The sequence below is a fragment of the Schistocerca piceifrons genome, chromosome 2 (genome assembly GCF_021461385.2).
Source record: "Schistocerca piceifrons isolate TAMUIC-IGC-003096 chromosome 2, iqSchPice1.1, whole genome shotgun sequence".
In the NCBI taxonomy this organism is placed as follows: domain Eukaryota; kingdom Metazoa; phylum Arthropoda; class Insecta; order Orthoptera; family Acrididae; genus Schistocerca; species Schistocerca piceifrons.
Genome location: NC_060139.1, coordinates 787,998,755 through 788,015,169, shown reverse-complemented (window position 1 = coordinate 788,015,169; position 16,415 = coordinate 787,998,755). Strand labels below are relative to the sequence as shown.

The following is a 16,415-nucleotide window of genomic DNA, read 5'->3' as shown; positions in this document are numbered from 1 at the left end:
ACGTGTGTTAATAATTCAGCAAGGGACTGGATAACAGCATTGCTGGTTCTGAGGACAATTCCAAAAACTTTGTGAGTGCACAAGTGGTGGTTATGGACTTGCTATATTGTCCGCAAGACTCTTAGATGGTGATTGTGCACCTGCACAGTCGCAGCAGATGGCTGCTGGCAATCTCTACAAGGACTACAGTGGGTCTACACCTTTGCTGACTAACCAGTACCATTAATTCTACGAGGACTGCAGTGGGTCTGCACCTCTGGTGGCCCACCAATACCACAATCTCTACCAGGACTACAGTGGGTCTGCACCTCTAGTGGCCCACCAACACCATACTCTCTACCAAGACTACAGTGGGTCTACTCTGTGATGACCTACCTACCAATTTCAGGAAGAAGAAGAAGAAGAGGAAGTTAACAAGAGACTCGCCTTTCTTCCATATTTGGGGCCCATATCAGCCAAACTCGGGAGGCTACTAAAAAAGTCAAACATAAATACCGTCTTCCGACCACCGCCGAAGACGAAAGAGCTGCTGGGCTCAGCTAAAGATCCACTCAAACACAACAGACAGCATTGCCTGCGAATTTGGTGTGCAGTACATTGGACAAACGCAGCGCTGCTTCTCTGAAAGGTGCGAGGAACACATCAGGCATGTCCGACATGGACAGATAGAGAAATCTGCTATAGCTGAACATAGCATCAAAGAAAACCACACCTTTGATTTCGAAAACACCAGGGCGCTGTGCCGAGCCGGGAGCTATTGGGATAGCATCATTAAAGAATCAATAGAAATACGGGTCCACGAGAATCTTGTGAACAGGGATGAAGGCTATCAACTGAGCGCGGCCTGGAATCCAGCATTAGCTGCAATACGCCAGGAACGCACCAAGAACCGTCCAGCTCACGAGACGCGACCGGAATGCTCTGACGGAGACACGAACGGCGCACCCGCTTTCCCCTCCACCCCGCCCGCCGGCTCCACTGGACCCAGCCTCCCGCGGCCAGGTGGTGGGGGGCACGTCGCAGGTATAAAGGGACCGGCATCCGCAAAGTCTCGGCACTTCGCCAGAAGATGACGAGTATGTCACTCGTCGAAACGTCGCAGTTTGAAGACACTGCCACCCGGCTGCAAGCCCGAGAACTCTTCGCCACGCAAGGTTATGTTTGGTAGAAGTGGGAATAGGCAGAAGTTTTGAGACCATCTATTAGGATGCCTGAATGACGTGATTGGAAGGGGCAAGAAAGAAGGTTAAAATCCCTGTCTGATACGCAGTTTATAGTTCTCCTATCCAATAATTACTTAGAATGTAGAATTTCTCTCTCTCTCTCTCTCTCTCTCTCTCTCTCTAGTACGCAGTTAACAGTTACACAACGAAATCACCAGATGGCTGCACCAAACAAACACTCTTAACACCAGGTAACGATAAGTCACTGCCTATAAACCTTTCTGGTGCTAGATCTGTGGATCGCCACAGGAAACACTTATAGCCAGCCGATGTGGCCGAGCGGTTCTAGGAGCTACAGTCTGGAACCGAGCGACCGCTACGGTCGCAGGCTAGAATCCTGCCTCGGGCATGGATGTGTGTGATGTCCTTAGGTTAGTTAAGTTTAAATAGTTCTAAGTTCTAGGGGACTGATGACCTCAGAAGTTAAGTCCCATAGTGCTCAGGGTCATTTTGAAACACATCCGCAACTACACACATCAAAATTAGTTTTGCATCACCCCGGCTCCCAGAACACCTGTAGATAGACGTTGACGTGGATATTGTATCACAGACACAGTCCCTTTGACTATTCGGAGAAGTCACTAAACCCGCCCAAAGATGTAAACAACTATGCATGAGCAGCGGCTAGTAAACGGCGGGGGTCCGACAGCCGGTCAGTTTCAGCCATTTCATCGGGAAAGAGGCACACGACTCGTGTTGTGTGTAGTTCAACCATGCTTGGACGGTCAATACGGCGGTTCGATCGCGTCCACATTGTTACGTTGTGCCAGGAAGGTCTCTCAACAAGGGAAGTGTCTAGGCGTCTGGGAGTGAACCAAAGCGATGTTTTTTGGAGACGAAGGAGATAGAGACAGGAACTGTCGATGATATGCCTCATTCAGGCCGCCCAAGGGCTACTACTGCAGTGGATCAAACCGCTACCTACAGGTTATGGCTCGGAGGAACCCTGACAGCAACGCCACCATGTTCAACAATGCTTTTTGTGCAGCCACGGGACGTTTTGTTGCGACTCAAACTGAGCGCAATAGGCTGCATGATGCGCAACTTCACTCCAGACGTCCATGGCGAGGTCCATCGTTGCAACCACGACACCATGCAGCGCGGTTCAGATGGACCCAACAACATGTCGAATGGACGGCTCAGGATTGGCATGACGTTCTCTTCACCGATGAGTGTCGCATATGCCTTCAACCAGACACTCGTCAGAGACGTGTTTGGAGACAGCCTGGTCAGGCTGAACGCCTTAGACACACTGTCCAGCGAGTGCAGCAATGTGTAGGTTCCCTGCTGTCTTGGGGTGACATTATGTGCGGCCGACGTACGTCCCTGGTGGTCATGGAAGGCGCAGTAACGACTGTACGATACGTGAATGCCATCCTCCGACCAATAGTGCAACTACATCGGCAGCATATTCGCGAGGCATTCGTCTTCACTGATGTCAATTCGCGCCTCCTTCGTGCATATCTTGTGAATGACTTCCTTCAATTGCTCAACTAGAGTGGCCAGCATGTTTTCCAGACATGAACCCTGTGGAATATGGCTGGGATATATTGAAAAGGGCTGTTTATGGACGACGTGACCCACCAACCACTCTGAGGGATCTACGCCGAATCACCGTTGAGGAGTGGGACCAACGGTGCCTTGATGAACTTGTGGATAGTATGCTACGACGAGTACAGGCATGCTTCAACGCAGGAGGACGTGCTACTGGCTATTAGAGGTACCGGTGTATACAGCAATCTGGACCACCACTTCTGAAGGTCTCGCTGCGTGATGGTACAACATGCAATGTTGGTACAGCATGCAATGTGTGGTTTTCATGAGCAATAAGAAGGGCGGAAATGATGTTTATGTCGATCTATATTCCAATTTTCTCTACAGGTTCCGAAACTCTCGGAACCGACGTGATACAAAACATTTCTTGTTGTGTGTATTTTCTGCTGTTGCCAACGAAATGACAGACGCCAGCTCGTTGATAATGAAGACGCGCGGACGCAACTAGCCTGCTGCTCAGTGCCACAGTCGCATTCCACTGTTGAGTTACCGCTGTTACCTATACGCTAATAGACGAGCGATATAGACGCCTTGTCAAACATATAGTGATATTAAATATTCCGAGTCAGACTCAAACAGTTCGATAAGCTGCTGAACATATTTACATGTAAATCGAAGATGGAGAGGGGAATAAAGGAAAGGGAAGGGATTACTTCTGTCAGCTGCATCGGGACATCAAGCAGAATCATGGGCGACGAGGGAAAATGTGCACTGGACAGGGATTCCCCCTTACTAGGCAGGCGCATTAACCACTGCACCATCAGGAACGCAGCTTCATTGCAATTGCGCAGACTATCTCGGTAGGCCTCACGGTCGATCCACATTCCCACCGAGCGCCACCCACTCACAGTCACTGTCCACTTCCCCCATATTCGCTGTCTGTGATTCCAAAAAGAGGTCAGACGTCTTTGTGCGTCCGCACTGAAGAAGGTGGATCCTTGTCGAGTTGTGCCAGTCAAATTATATGAATGCGTGGTGCCTTTCGGACATTTCCGAAAGAACAGACCCCACGCATTCATTTAATTTGAACATATTTGGAGAGATCACTTTCAATGTGGTAGTTTAACTTAGCGCAGTGGTTCCCAGTCTGGGTAATTACCCTGTGTGTGTGGGGGGGAGGGGGGGGGAGGGGGTAAATGAAATTTTCTGAGGAGTAAAACCAAAAGAGTTCAGTTGTATTTCGATCATGAAACTACAATGTTTTAAAAGATCATTACTGTTATTACTATTTCGTAAGACTGTAATACTCATTACAAAAGTCACCTCTAATTACTTTTTTCAAATACTAGCATGAATGCGTGACACAATATAGTGGGGGCTACAGCTGTGAAACGAATGCTTGAATAACGTCTTACTCCCATACGTACTTAGTACGATGTCCGCCTGCTTAGCTGAGTGGTAATGTGTTGCTTACCACGCAGCGGGCCTGGGTTCAACTCCCGGCCCGGTTGGGGATTTTCTCCGCCCGTGGACTTGATATTGTGTTGTCCTCATCACCCCTTCATCATCATCACCGACGCGCAAGTCGCCCAGTACGTGGCGTCGCCTGAAATAAAAGTTCCACCCGGCGGCCGAAATTCCCTGGTTGGGGCCTCCCGGCCAAAAATGCCACCCGACCATCACATTTTTTCTTAGTACGAAGTATCTGTGACAGTAAAATTGAGATATGTACATAATTTATTCTGAAATACATCTCGAAATTTCACTTGGTAACAATAACCGATCTACTAAGTCGCCTCCCGAACAGGCCATGAAGGCCCAACGGTACCGACCGGCCGTCGTGTCATCCTCAGCCCACAGGCGTCACTGGATGCGGATATGAAGGGACATGTGGTCAGCACACCGCTCTCCCGGCCGCATGTCAGTTTCCGAGACCGGAGCCGTTACTTCTCAATCAAGTAGCTCCTCAGTTTGCCCCACAAGGGCTGAGTGCATCCCGCTTGCCAACAGCGCTCGGCAGACCTGATGAATAACCGATCAACACTGTCCGAAAAAAAAAACAACGGAACACCGAGACGTAAATGAAAATTATAATATAATTATTGGACCTGTTTTTAGATCTGGAAGATGATATCTACTCAAATTTCGCGCCAAGCGCATAACAGTGGCGCTAGTAGCGTCAAAACAAGGACACAAATCAGGTTTGCTTTCAATATACACTTTAATGGTCGTCAGCGTTAATTACCTTTGAGATTGGACGTGGTGAGCTGATGTTAATCAGGAATGCCTTTAAGGCGACTAAGACGCCATTATCAACACCACACAGAGTTTGAACGAGGTCATGTAATAGGACTCCGAAAAGCTGGATATTCCTTAAGCGATACTGCAGAAGGACTTGGCAGGCATGTAGCTACTATATATGATCTGGGGCAATGATCGCGGGAATGTAGAGTAGCAGGGAGACCGGCCTCCGGACGGCCACCTGGCACTAAACGTGAGCAAAGACCATGGTGTTCGGTGTATGGTTCTGGCGCATCGTTCTGCATCTGCAGCAGCAAATTGAGCAGCTGTTGGCGCCAAGCTAACGCAACGAACTGTTACAAATCAGTTACTTCAAGGTCAGGCGTCCTGAAGTATGCATTCCACTGACTCTAAACCACCGTAATTTGCGATTTCAGTAGTGTCAAGCGAGAGCTCATTGGGTGGATGTCTTTTGTGTTTTCAGGTGAAAGCTGTTTCTGCCTCAGTGCCAATTATGACCGTTTGTTGTTTAGAAGGAGCCCAGTTGAGTGCTTGCAGCCAAGCTGTGTGGGTGCTAGACACACTGGTCCTACACCTGGAGTCTGGGGTGTGGTTTCGTATGACAGCAGGAGGACTCTCGTGGTTATCCCACGCACCCTGATGCAAATTTGTACGTCATTCTGGTGATTCGATTTGTTATGATGCCATTTGTGAACAGCATTCCAGGGGGTGTTTTCTAACAAAATGGTTCAAATGGCTCCGAGCACTATGGGACTTAATGTCTGAGGTCATCAGTCCCATAGAACTTAGAGCTACTTAAACCTAACATACACATCCATGCCCGAGGCAGGATTCAAACCTACGACCGTAGCGGTCGCGCGGTTCCGGACTGTAGCGCCTAGAACCGCTCGGTCACCCAGGCCGGCTGTTTTCTAACAGGATAACGGTCGCCCAAATACAACAGTTGTAACCAAACGTACTCTACAGAGTGTCGACATGCGTTGCCTACTCGATCACCAGATATGTCTCCAATCGAACACATACGGGATATTATCGGACAACTTCAACGTCATCCACAACCGCTATTAACTGTCCCTGTATTAACCGACTAAGTGCAACAGGCATGGAACTCCATCCCACAAACTGACATCTGGCACCTGTACAATATAATCTGACAGTCACACAAGTTATTAATGTAACAGCATCTACCAACTGATCTAATCGAGCACGAATTGCGACCAGTTTTGTAAGTACGGGGTACTGGCTGAAGTAAAGCTATGTGGACAGGTCGTAATTCATTGCTCGGGCACGGCCGGAGTGGCCGAGAGGTTCTGGGCGCTACAGTCTGGAGCCTTGCGAGCGCTACGATCGCAGGTTCGAATCCTGCCTCGGGCATGGATGTGTGTGACGTCCTTAGGTTAGTTAGGTTTAAGTAGTTCTACGTTCTAGGGGACTGATGACCTCAGAAGTTAAGTCCCATAGTGCTCAGAGCCATTTGAACCATTTTGCACGGCAGCTCAGGTGGTGGAACACTTGCCATTGAAAACCAAAGTCCCTAGGTTCGAGTCCCGCTTCCAGTGCGGAAGATGTTATGAAAACTATAAAAAAAAGTGGTGACACATGACATATCATCAGTATGTCGTGTCACCTACGAACGCCATTTACGAGCGCCTCTGACCGCGGCAGCGAGCAAGTACTTATATGCCAGCGCCAGGATTTTGTTCCGATTTTATTCGCAGATGTTACAGAGCCTTCATGACAGCACCTATCAGCCAGAACGCCGGTATACGCTACACAAACGTAGCTGCAGGTACTTTGAGGCCACTATTTCCGTTAAATTTGAGGGTAATATAGTTATTTGTATGGTTGTGTAAAACCCATGTTTTATCGAAGTATACTACACGAGTATTGTCCTCAGAACGCAAGAAGTGCATTTTTCACGAAAACTTCGCTGTTTTTGCTGCAGTTGTCTCTGTATTCCATAAAAAAATTTCGTCATCATTACTCGTTATGAACCAAAAACCACGAGAACGGAGGAGCTCTCTGGGCCAAAATAATTAATTTTTTCACGGAGATCATCTTGTGTTGTTCTAGTCCTCGGATAATCTCCTCAGTCGTAGTAACCAAGGACAGTTCTACACACTAACTTTTTCTTAAAATTGTCAGATTATGTAGATTTTTCTTTTCATTTACATTCTTTTCTTGGAGAATCAAAACACGTGTTCACATCTGGAAATTTTACTGATTTTACTGCATTGTAATTGCTAAATAAAATCGGTTGTGAAACACCTTCTTCATTGTTGACAAAATCCGTAAACAAAACTTTCTATACGACAACCTTAGTCTGTCTTCGAATGTCTTGTCGACCTTTATGCACGCCGGCCGGTTGAGGCAATGGCTTCTGTATTACTCACACTACAAAACACAAGTCAAATCTTCTTTCTTCGGGAGACTGACAATGCACGTGGACAGGCGATATCGCAGTAGAACACTGATTATACATCTTTAGCTGACCTCAGGCACTGTTGCATTGTGTATAGGACAACAAAGCCGTGAAGTGGACATATTACAGCCCTTGGCGTCTGACGACACCATGCAGCGGACATAACATTGAGGTACCTATTGTGGTAACGGCCAATAAGACGAAAGCCACTTGATAGTGATGTGTAGGAAAACAAATGGCAATAGTATCGCGTACACAAGGTATAAAAGGGCAGTGCTTTGGAAAGCTGTCATTTGCATTTAGGTGATTCAAGTGAAAAGGTTTCCGATATGATTACGGCCAAACGACGGGAACCAACAAACTTTGAACGCGGAATATCAGTTGGAGCTACATGATTCAATATTGCGAGATCCACAGTGTAAGGAATGTGCCACGAATACCAAATTTCAGGCATCACCTCTCAGTACTGGCAACACAATGGTTGACGTCCTTCAAATGGTTCAAATGGCTCTGAGCACTATGGGACTTTATATCGATGGTCATCAGTCCCCTAGAACTTAGAACTACTTAAACCTAACTAACCTAAGGACATCACACAACACCCAGCCATCACGAGACAGAGAAAATCCCTGACCCCGCCGGGAATCGAACCCGGGAACCCGGGCGTGGGAAGCGAGAACGCTACCGCACGACCACGAGATGCGGGCTTGACGTCCTTCATTTAACTACCGACAGCAGCGGCTTTTGCGTGGTGATGTCATTGCTACGAGGCAATCAACACTGCGTTAAATAACGGCGGAAATCAATGTGGCACGTACGACGAACGTATCAGTTAGGAGAGTGTGGCAAAATTTGGCATTAACAGGCTATGACAGAAGACGACCGATACAAGTGCCTTGGCTAACCGCTCGTTACCATATCGGTTGGATCCCAGACAACTGGAAAATCGTAGTTTGGGGTGCTGATGTCAGTTGGTAAGAGCTGATGGTTGGGCTCGGAGAGTGGCTCAGATCGCTCGAAGCCGTGGACCCGAGTTGTCAACGAATCACTGTGAAAGCTGATCTAGTGGGCTGTGGTTTACATGGAATGAACTTGGTCTTCTGGTCCAACTGAAAAGTTCGTTGTTTGTAATTGGATATGTTCAGCTACTCGGACAACATTTTCAGGCATTCATGGATTTCATCTTCCCAAACAACGATGCCACGCAGTCGGGTCACAATTCTTCGCGACTGGTTTGAAATGCATTCTGGACAATGCGATCGAATTATTTAGTGAACCGGATCGCCCGACATGAATCCCATCGAACATTTGTGAGACATAATCGAGAGGCGAGTTCGTGCACGAATCATCCCGCACCGGCAACACATTCGCAGATATGGACGGCTATAGCGGCAGCATGGCCCGATACTCCCTGTAGGGGTCTTACAACGAGACTTTTTGAGTCCATGCCATGTCGTGTTGCTGCATTACGCCGGGAAAAAGAAGGTCCGACACGATATGAGGAGTATCTCACGATTTTCTTCACCTCATTGTAGTACAAGCGTACGATAGCAGCGCCGTCATGGACTACAGTTCTTCGCGGTTGAGAGTGGAGCTAGGAGACTAGCACAGACAGTACATTCCCATTTGCTGCCATGTTTTCAAGTGTGCTTCCAATCATTGAAACCTACACTGTCAAAAATCTTTTATCTCCGCCTTCTGGTACCGCCCTTGCCCCTTATTTTCTCAGGAATTATTTCCTGCAGTTTACCCCATTTCACAACATCAACCTGTATAAAAAATGAGGAATAAGTAAACGAAGTCCAGAAATGAAAACAAGCAACATCATGTAACAACAATAAAATCTAAAGATGTTGTCACGACTTTCAGTGTTAAAGCTATAGAGCTGTTGTAGGAAGCTGAACGGCAAAATCGGTTTTGAAAATAATAATAGCTAAAGTTTTCATGTGTTTTAGTAACAAAACAGGCGAGAAACGTGGTAGATTTTTTTATCTTAGGTTGATGACCCACGTTGCTCGAAACCAGCACGCTGTTGTCAGTCTGACCAGTGCGAACAAAACAATTGTGGGTTAAAAACGTATTTTCCGATATAGAACGAGTGCTCCAATTTGATACAATCTCATTCTATTGAATTTTGTACAGAAGATGAGAAGACAACTCACGAGGCATGTGGAGGGAGACGCAGGAGCAGCGGTGCTGCGTGAGGTTGCTCAGGCACTCGAGCTCGCAGTTCCTCTGTGTGTAGGTGCGGAAGTAGCGCAGCCGGCGCTCGTACGGGAAGTAGCACTGGCGGCGGCTGGGCGCATAGGTGCGCAGCGCGTCGCTGGTGTTGAGCATGTGCGGGTGCACGGCCACCATCACGTCCTGGCCCAGCGGCACGCGCAGGAACTGCAGGCTCGTCTGCGGCACCTCGCCCGGGCTGTGCAGCAGCACCTGCGACCACAGGCGGCGGCAGTCACAGAGGCGGTATTAAACATTTTAAAAATTTTTTTCTATATGGTAATTGGCAACCTAACTTAATACTGGTAAGGCATGCTGAAGAAAGGCAAATTTACGTTTTTGGCATTAGCAGATTTAGGAAATCTTTGGCAGTGCTGATTGGGATAAACTCTTTGAAATTCTCAAGGAAGCAGGGGTACACCAGACTGAATGAAAAGTTATCTGCCACTTGTACAGACACTATAATGTCGTTTTAAGAGTCGAAGGGAATGAAAGGGGAGCTGTCTTTGAGTAAGGACTGAGAGCATCCTATAGCCTCTCCCAGATGTTATTCAGTCTGTATATTGAACAAAGAGTCACGGAAACATAGCAGAGACGTTGAAAAGGAATTCAAGATCAAGGAGAAGAAATAAAAAAAAAACTTGGTGCTTTTCCGAAGACACTGTTTATTTAACACGTCTGGTTCCGCAGGGCTAAGCCGAGTGGCAAATCTCCATGGTCATGGTACCACAATATTAGAAAATTTAATAACAGATAAATTTTTATAAAAAATATAACAGAGGAATTGGTTTTATTTTTGTCCGGAGTTCCACGACACAATGGAAGGAATGAGTCATGATGAAATTCTTCAGTTTCGACTTGAAAGTGTGAGGATTTCTGGTAATACTTTTTAATTCTTGTGATAGCTCGTAGATCTGGCTGTTCAGAGCATCTCCAGAGAAGTATCCGCTGGTTGTCGGGGCTCAGTTGGAAGCGGGACTCATCACTGGAGACAGTTCTGCTCCAATGTCACTCCAACCGAATGTGCCCGACAACACTGCAACGGGGTTTTGTGAAGTACAGACGTCAATGGAAGTCGCTGCAAGGGACATCATGAGCTCAGCCCCATTTCTGTGAGCCACCTATTAATGGTCTTTGTGGTCACTGAAGTACCAGTTGCGCATCAGATCAAGGATACTGATCAATCCCAAGTTTTGTGTTCCTCTCTGCAGATTGCTCTCTCCTCACGTTCTCTCGCCTCTCTAGGTCGACCGCTTCCTTCTTGACTGTCTTTGGCCATGGTTCACCCATTCCTGCCATCATCGTCATATAGTGGCATCGCTCCTAATCAAACGGTGAGCCACTCGTCGATTACTCCAACCGGCTTCTTTGAACACGACTACACGTCCTATCTCAAATGGTGACATCTGTGTATATTGTTCACACGCCTATCTGTGAGACATAGGAATCAACATGGATTCCGGAAACAGCGATCGTGTGAGACTCAATTCGCTTTATTTGTTCATGACACCCAGAAAATATTAGATACAGGCTCCCAGGTAGATGCCATTTTCTTTTACTTCCGGAAGGCGTTCGATACAATTCCGCACTGTCACTTGGTAAACAAGGTAAGAGTCTACGGAATATCGGACCAGCTGTGTGGCTGGATTGAAGAGTTTTTAGCAAACAGTACACATCATGTTGTTCTCAATGGAGTGACGTCTACAGACGTTAAAGTAACCTCTGGCGTGCCACAGGGGAGTGTTATGAGACCATTGCTTTTCACAATATATATATAAAAGTCCTAGTAGATAGTATCGGAAGTTCCATGGTGCTTTTCGCTGATGATGCTGTAGTATACAGAGAAGTTGCAGCATTAGAAAATTGCAGCGAAATGCAGGAAGATCTTCAGCGGATAGGAACTTGGTGCGGGGAGTGGTTCAAATGGCTCTGAGCACTATGGGACTTAATTCTGACGTCATCAGTCCCCTAGAGCTTAGAACTACTTAAACCCAACTAACCTAATGACATCACACACATCCATGCCCGAGGCAGGATTCGAACCTGCGATCGTAGCGGTCGCGCGGTTCCAGACTGTAGCGCCTAGAACCGCTCGGCCACCCCGGCCGGCGCGGGGCTTGGCAACTGACCCTTAATATAGACAAATGCAATGTATTGCGAATTCATAGAAAGAAGGATCCTTTATTGTATGATTATGTGATAGCGGAACAAACACTGGTAGCAGTTACTTCTGTAAAATATCTGGGAGTATGCGTACGGAACGATTTGAAGAGGAATGATCATATAAAATTAATTTTTGGTTAGGCGGGTGCCAGGTTGAGAGTCATTGGGGGAGGCCTTAGAAAATGTAGTCCATCAACAAAGGAGGTGGCTTACAAAACACTCATTCGACCTATACTTGAGTATTGCTCACCAGTGTGGGATCCGTACCAGGTCGGGAGATAGAGAAGATCCAAAGAAGAGCGGCGCGTTTCGTCACAGGGTGCATCGCGGTGTAGCTTGCTGTCCAGTTTTCGAGACGGTGCGTTTCTGGATGAGGTATCAAATATATCGCTTGCCCCTACTTATACCTCCCGAGGAGCTCACGAATGTAAAATTAGAAAGATTCGAGCGCGCACGGAGGTTTTCCGGGAGTCGTTCTTCCGGCGAACCATACGCGACTGGAACAGGAAAGGGAGGTGACGACGGTGGCACGTAAAGTGCCCTCGGCCATACACCGTTGGGTGGCTTGCGGAGTATAAATGTAGATGTAGATGTGTGGTGAAACTGCGATGCAGCATCACCCCACTGCCAAAGTATTTACAGTTCTGAATACGAATATTAATTTGTAACAGTTTGCATAACTCCATCATGGTGTGTCGATTTTTTTGTCTCAGAGTGTATTTTACGATGATGGTCAAGTGGTATACATCCATTAAGCTATAAAATCTGACAGATCATGACAAAATAATGGAAATTATTTGCAGGAAACTAAACCTTAAAGCAGCTTTTTGGAGGTATATATATATATTTTTTTCCCAACCGGAAAAATGGTGGCACTACACGTTAAGGTAAGTGCCTGAATACGTGTCGTCGCAATCTCTTCTCTTCAATTTTGGCACGAAAAGGTATCAACGCGACACGGCAACAACTTCTGTGAGTAAGATTAATTTGGCGTTGCGGACTGTGAGAGTTACCTTGAAGCCCTGTATAGGTCCCTTGCAGATGTAGTCGATGTTCCGACTGTAGACCCCCATTACGACGTGCAAGCCGTTGATGGGTCCGGGACCCAGCGAGCGCACGGGATGCGTGACCAGGCCCGAACCGATTTTGAAGCCAAGCTCGGCGTTCCAATCAGACAACCTCCTCTTCAGATCTTCGTTGCCATCGTTACGCCTCATCAGGCTCGCCCTGCATAACACACCAGTCACCATTTAGCATTAATATTTCGTAAGTGTCCTGGCATATCTTGGCATGTCATACACAAACGATAATGAAAGGAAGTATCATTCATGTAATGAAAGGAAAACGTATTAAGTGTGTGTGTTTCTGCCATTAATGTTCCTACGATCACCAGTATTTTAATTCAGTTGAATGATACAGTCTATTACTCTCACCGTCATCAAGTTCAATTGGACGGGTTGGAATCTGTCTCTCTTAACTATAGTCCGATAAAATTACTTGCTAGTTGACGTCTGTCACTTGCCGCGACAGTGTTGTCACATCGGCTGCCGCTCGGTTAATGGCGACACGGAAACACAGTGGGTCACTTCGTAGGTACTGAAGTGGTGTTACAACCAACGTGGAACAAAGACGGAGGCGGCTGTCATCAGGTTATGACGGGAACGTCAAATTCTCTGTCGACAGGTTATTTTAAGTAATCAATGACTGAACTGTGGCAGACGACGTTTATCGCAAACCTGAATTTACACTCATGTCCTAATGTAACCACAACCTCATGATCTCGTGATGTGCAATGTATCAGGTCAACAATGTGCGGCAGAATTGTTAACCACACTCGCTTTGTTACCTGTGCTTAAAGCTTACCTCTACGAGTGAAGTCGAGAGAGAAAGATTTCAGTTTCAGAACTAAAAGCGAACTGTAATTTCTCTTATTAACAGAATCTTCCGTCGGTTCTTGGTAGAACAACATTATAATAAATACAAGGTACAGTCTGCTTTTGTTCTACAATATTACTTTTATTGCTAACCGGTTTTCGGCTTACAAGGCTATCTTCAGATATTTACTGAGTATTATCACCAAAGAAGTTAAATGTTAGCAGACAACATTGGAAGAGAAGTAACACATCTAGACTGAAGTAGGTACATACAGTAAGTAACATCTTCGCAATGAAATAGTAAAAACTGAACAGTACACAAATAACAATGGAGTTGACAGGAAAACCATGCTATTCCTATTTTGTGCTAAAGGTTTTCCTGTCAACTCCATTGTTATTTGTGTACTGTTCAGTTTTTACTATTTCATTGCAAAGATGTTACTTACTGTATGTATCTACTTCAGTCTAGATGTGTTACTTCTCTTCCAATGTTGTCTGCTAACATTTAACTTCTTTGGTGATAATACTCAGTAAATGTCTGAAGATGGCCTTGTAAGCCGAAAACCGGTTAGCAATAAAAGTAATATTGTAGAACAAAAGCAAACTGGTGCTTTTCATTTATTGTAATTTCTCTCTTTCATTGGTTACCTGAAACTATCCTCGCAGTAGCTAAACGAGCTGACGCAATATTAACCGATGAATAGTGTTGGCTGGCACTTAGCCTCGGCTATAGGCAACGCAGGCTGATTCCACAAAAAAAAAAAAAAAAAAAAAAAAGACAAGAAGAAAAAGTAATAGCAAATAAAAAGTCAATACAGTTATGAAAGTTCTACTCAAAAAGATGAATAATAAAGAATACATTTAAAGCAGTTAACTGAATGAAAATAGTAATCAAAGTCATTTTGATAAAAGCTTAAAAACAGAAAAATTTTCAATAGCTGACGAGATTCCACCCCACGAGCTTCTACATGTCAGGTTTTAACTTACGCTGCACAATCACTTCTCGAGGCATCATTTTATTTATTCCTCTACAGAACTAGCTGCAAATTTGATTGCTGCCTACAAAAAGTTTGGCATCATGCAATGTCTTATGAAGCTTATCTACTGTAGGTCGATATGTTTGATCATACTGAGTACGTGACATCGAATCGCGTCTTGTACGAAAGGATCCGTTAGTGTTTGGCTAAGGACCAGACCGAGGATTCGGGACCCAAACACACCAAGAAAGAAAACCGGACAAGGAATTGAAAGTGAAGTGACCATATGTTGCAGAAATTTAACAACGACGAACTGTTCCTGTGTGACATTGAGTTCTCTGATTGGAGGAAACCGTCTCCAACGCATGAAGTGCCAACTAGCAAGGAATTTTAAATAGTCTATAGTCTACATATAAGGTTATTCTCTCAGGAGTTTCCTGATACAAGAGATACAACGTTTTATTCGTGATCTCGAAAAAATAGTTACGTAATTAATGTTTTGTTGATTTGAAGGTATATACTATGAGAGAGTATACATTATGACCACCTGTTTTAAACTGTGTTGGTTCACGTTTGGAACGCCATATAGCAGCGATGCTGCGTACCATGGATTTACCAAGGTTGCAACTTCCCCTTCGAATGTAAAGAAAGGCTGTGCTGCTAAACTTCTACGTTATTTGATACAGAAACAGCTGAGTAAATCTGAATGTACTGCTACAGTTTTCTCTTTACTTATTCTGATCATTTCTAAACTGACACACAATATTTTAGCGCAATGCAATTTGACTTTTAATAATCCCTACAAAAAAATAGCCCTGACTAACAATAACCTATACTCTTCATGAATCACTTACCTCACAAAAATCTTCGTTACTCGAATTACTGCAATACAGAGAGCGCCAATACTGCCAGCTAAATAAAAGATTCTAACTACTGAAGGCACTAACTACTGATAGGCATATAGTTAGCAAATGAAAGTGTTTGATAAGAAACAATGTATTTACATCTCAAAACTCTGGCATCTCTCTCCCCACATCCACCACTGCTGGCGGCTCACCTCCAACTGCTCAACACTACTGGCTGTTTACATCCAACTGCCCAACACTAGAGTAACGAATAATCTAACAATGAGTCCAACCAGCCACAGACTGCACACAGCGCAGTCAGCGATTTTAATGCAGAGCGCTACGTTTCGTCACCAGCATAAAAACCTAAACAGGCTACTTACAAGGTTTACAGAAGCGTGTAGCGCCAGATGTGTGCGCCACGTCTCGCTGTCCCGGTAAACTGCAGGCTGGGGGTTCGTGGACCCGAAGCTGGTGCCTGATACCATCCCAGATACGTTCCACGGGCTTCAGTCCAGCTGAATTAGGTGGCCAATAGATCAACATGAGTTCCCTGCCATACTCTTCAAACCACTCTAGCAAAAGTTTCGCCTTCTGACATGGACATTTATCGTGCTGGACCATGCCATTACTCTCAAGTATTATGGTATGCAAGTGGTACGAAATAATTTTCACCTTTGTCATGGCTGTCATATTATTAGTACCATATTACGCACAGAAGCCCGTGTCAACGTTCCCCTGTGGAACAGTGCATGTCGTGAGCAGCTGTTCGCCTGAAAGATGCTGTATCCTGGTATGGGCACTAACCTGGTGTAACAAGAAATGTGTTTCATCCGACCAGGAGACTCGTTTTCACTGATCCGCAGTCTAACCTTGATGGTCCAGTGACCACTGCAATATTAATCCACGCTTTCGTTGGGACAACAGGGGAACCT

General features: G+C 45.7%; 1 protein-coding gene across 1 annotated transcript in view; it reads right to left on the bottom strand.

Moving 5' to 3' along the window:
- LOC124775855 (pickpocket protein 28-like) overlaps positions 1–16,415 on the bottom strand; it is a 182,002-nt gene that overhangs the window by 34,057 nt on the left and 131,530 nt on the right. Inside the window, exons 6-7 of the mRNA XM_047250689.1 lie at positions 12,798–13,011; positions 9,564–9,834 (exon numbers count right to left, since the gene is read on the bottom strand). Coding sequence (XP_047106645.1) covers positions 9,564–9,834; positions 12,798–13,011 — 485 coding nt within the window. The remainder of the gene's footprint in view (positions 1–9,563; positions 9,835–12,797; positions 13,012–16,415) is intronic.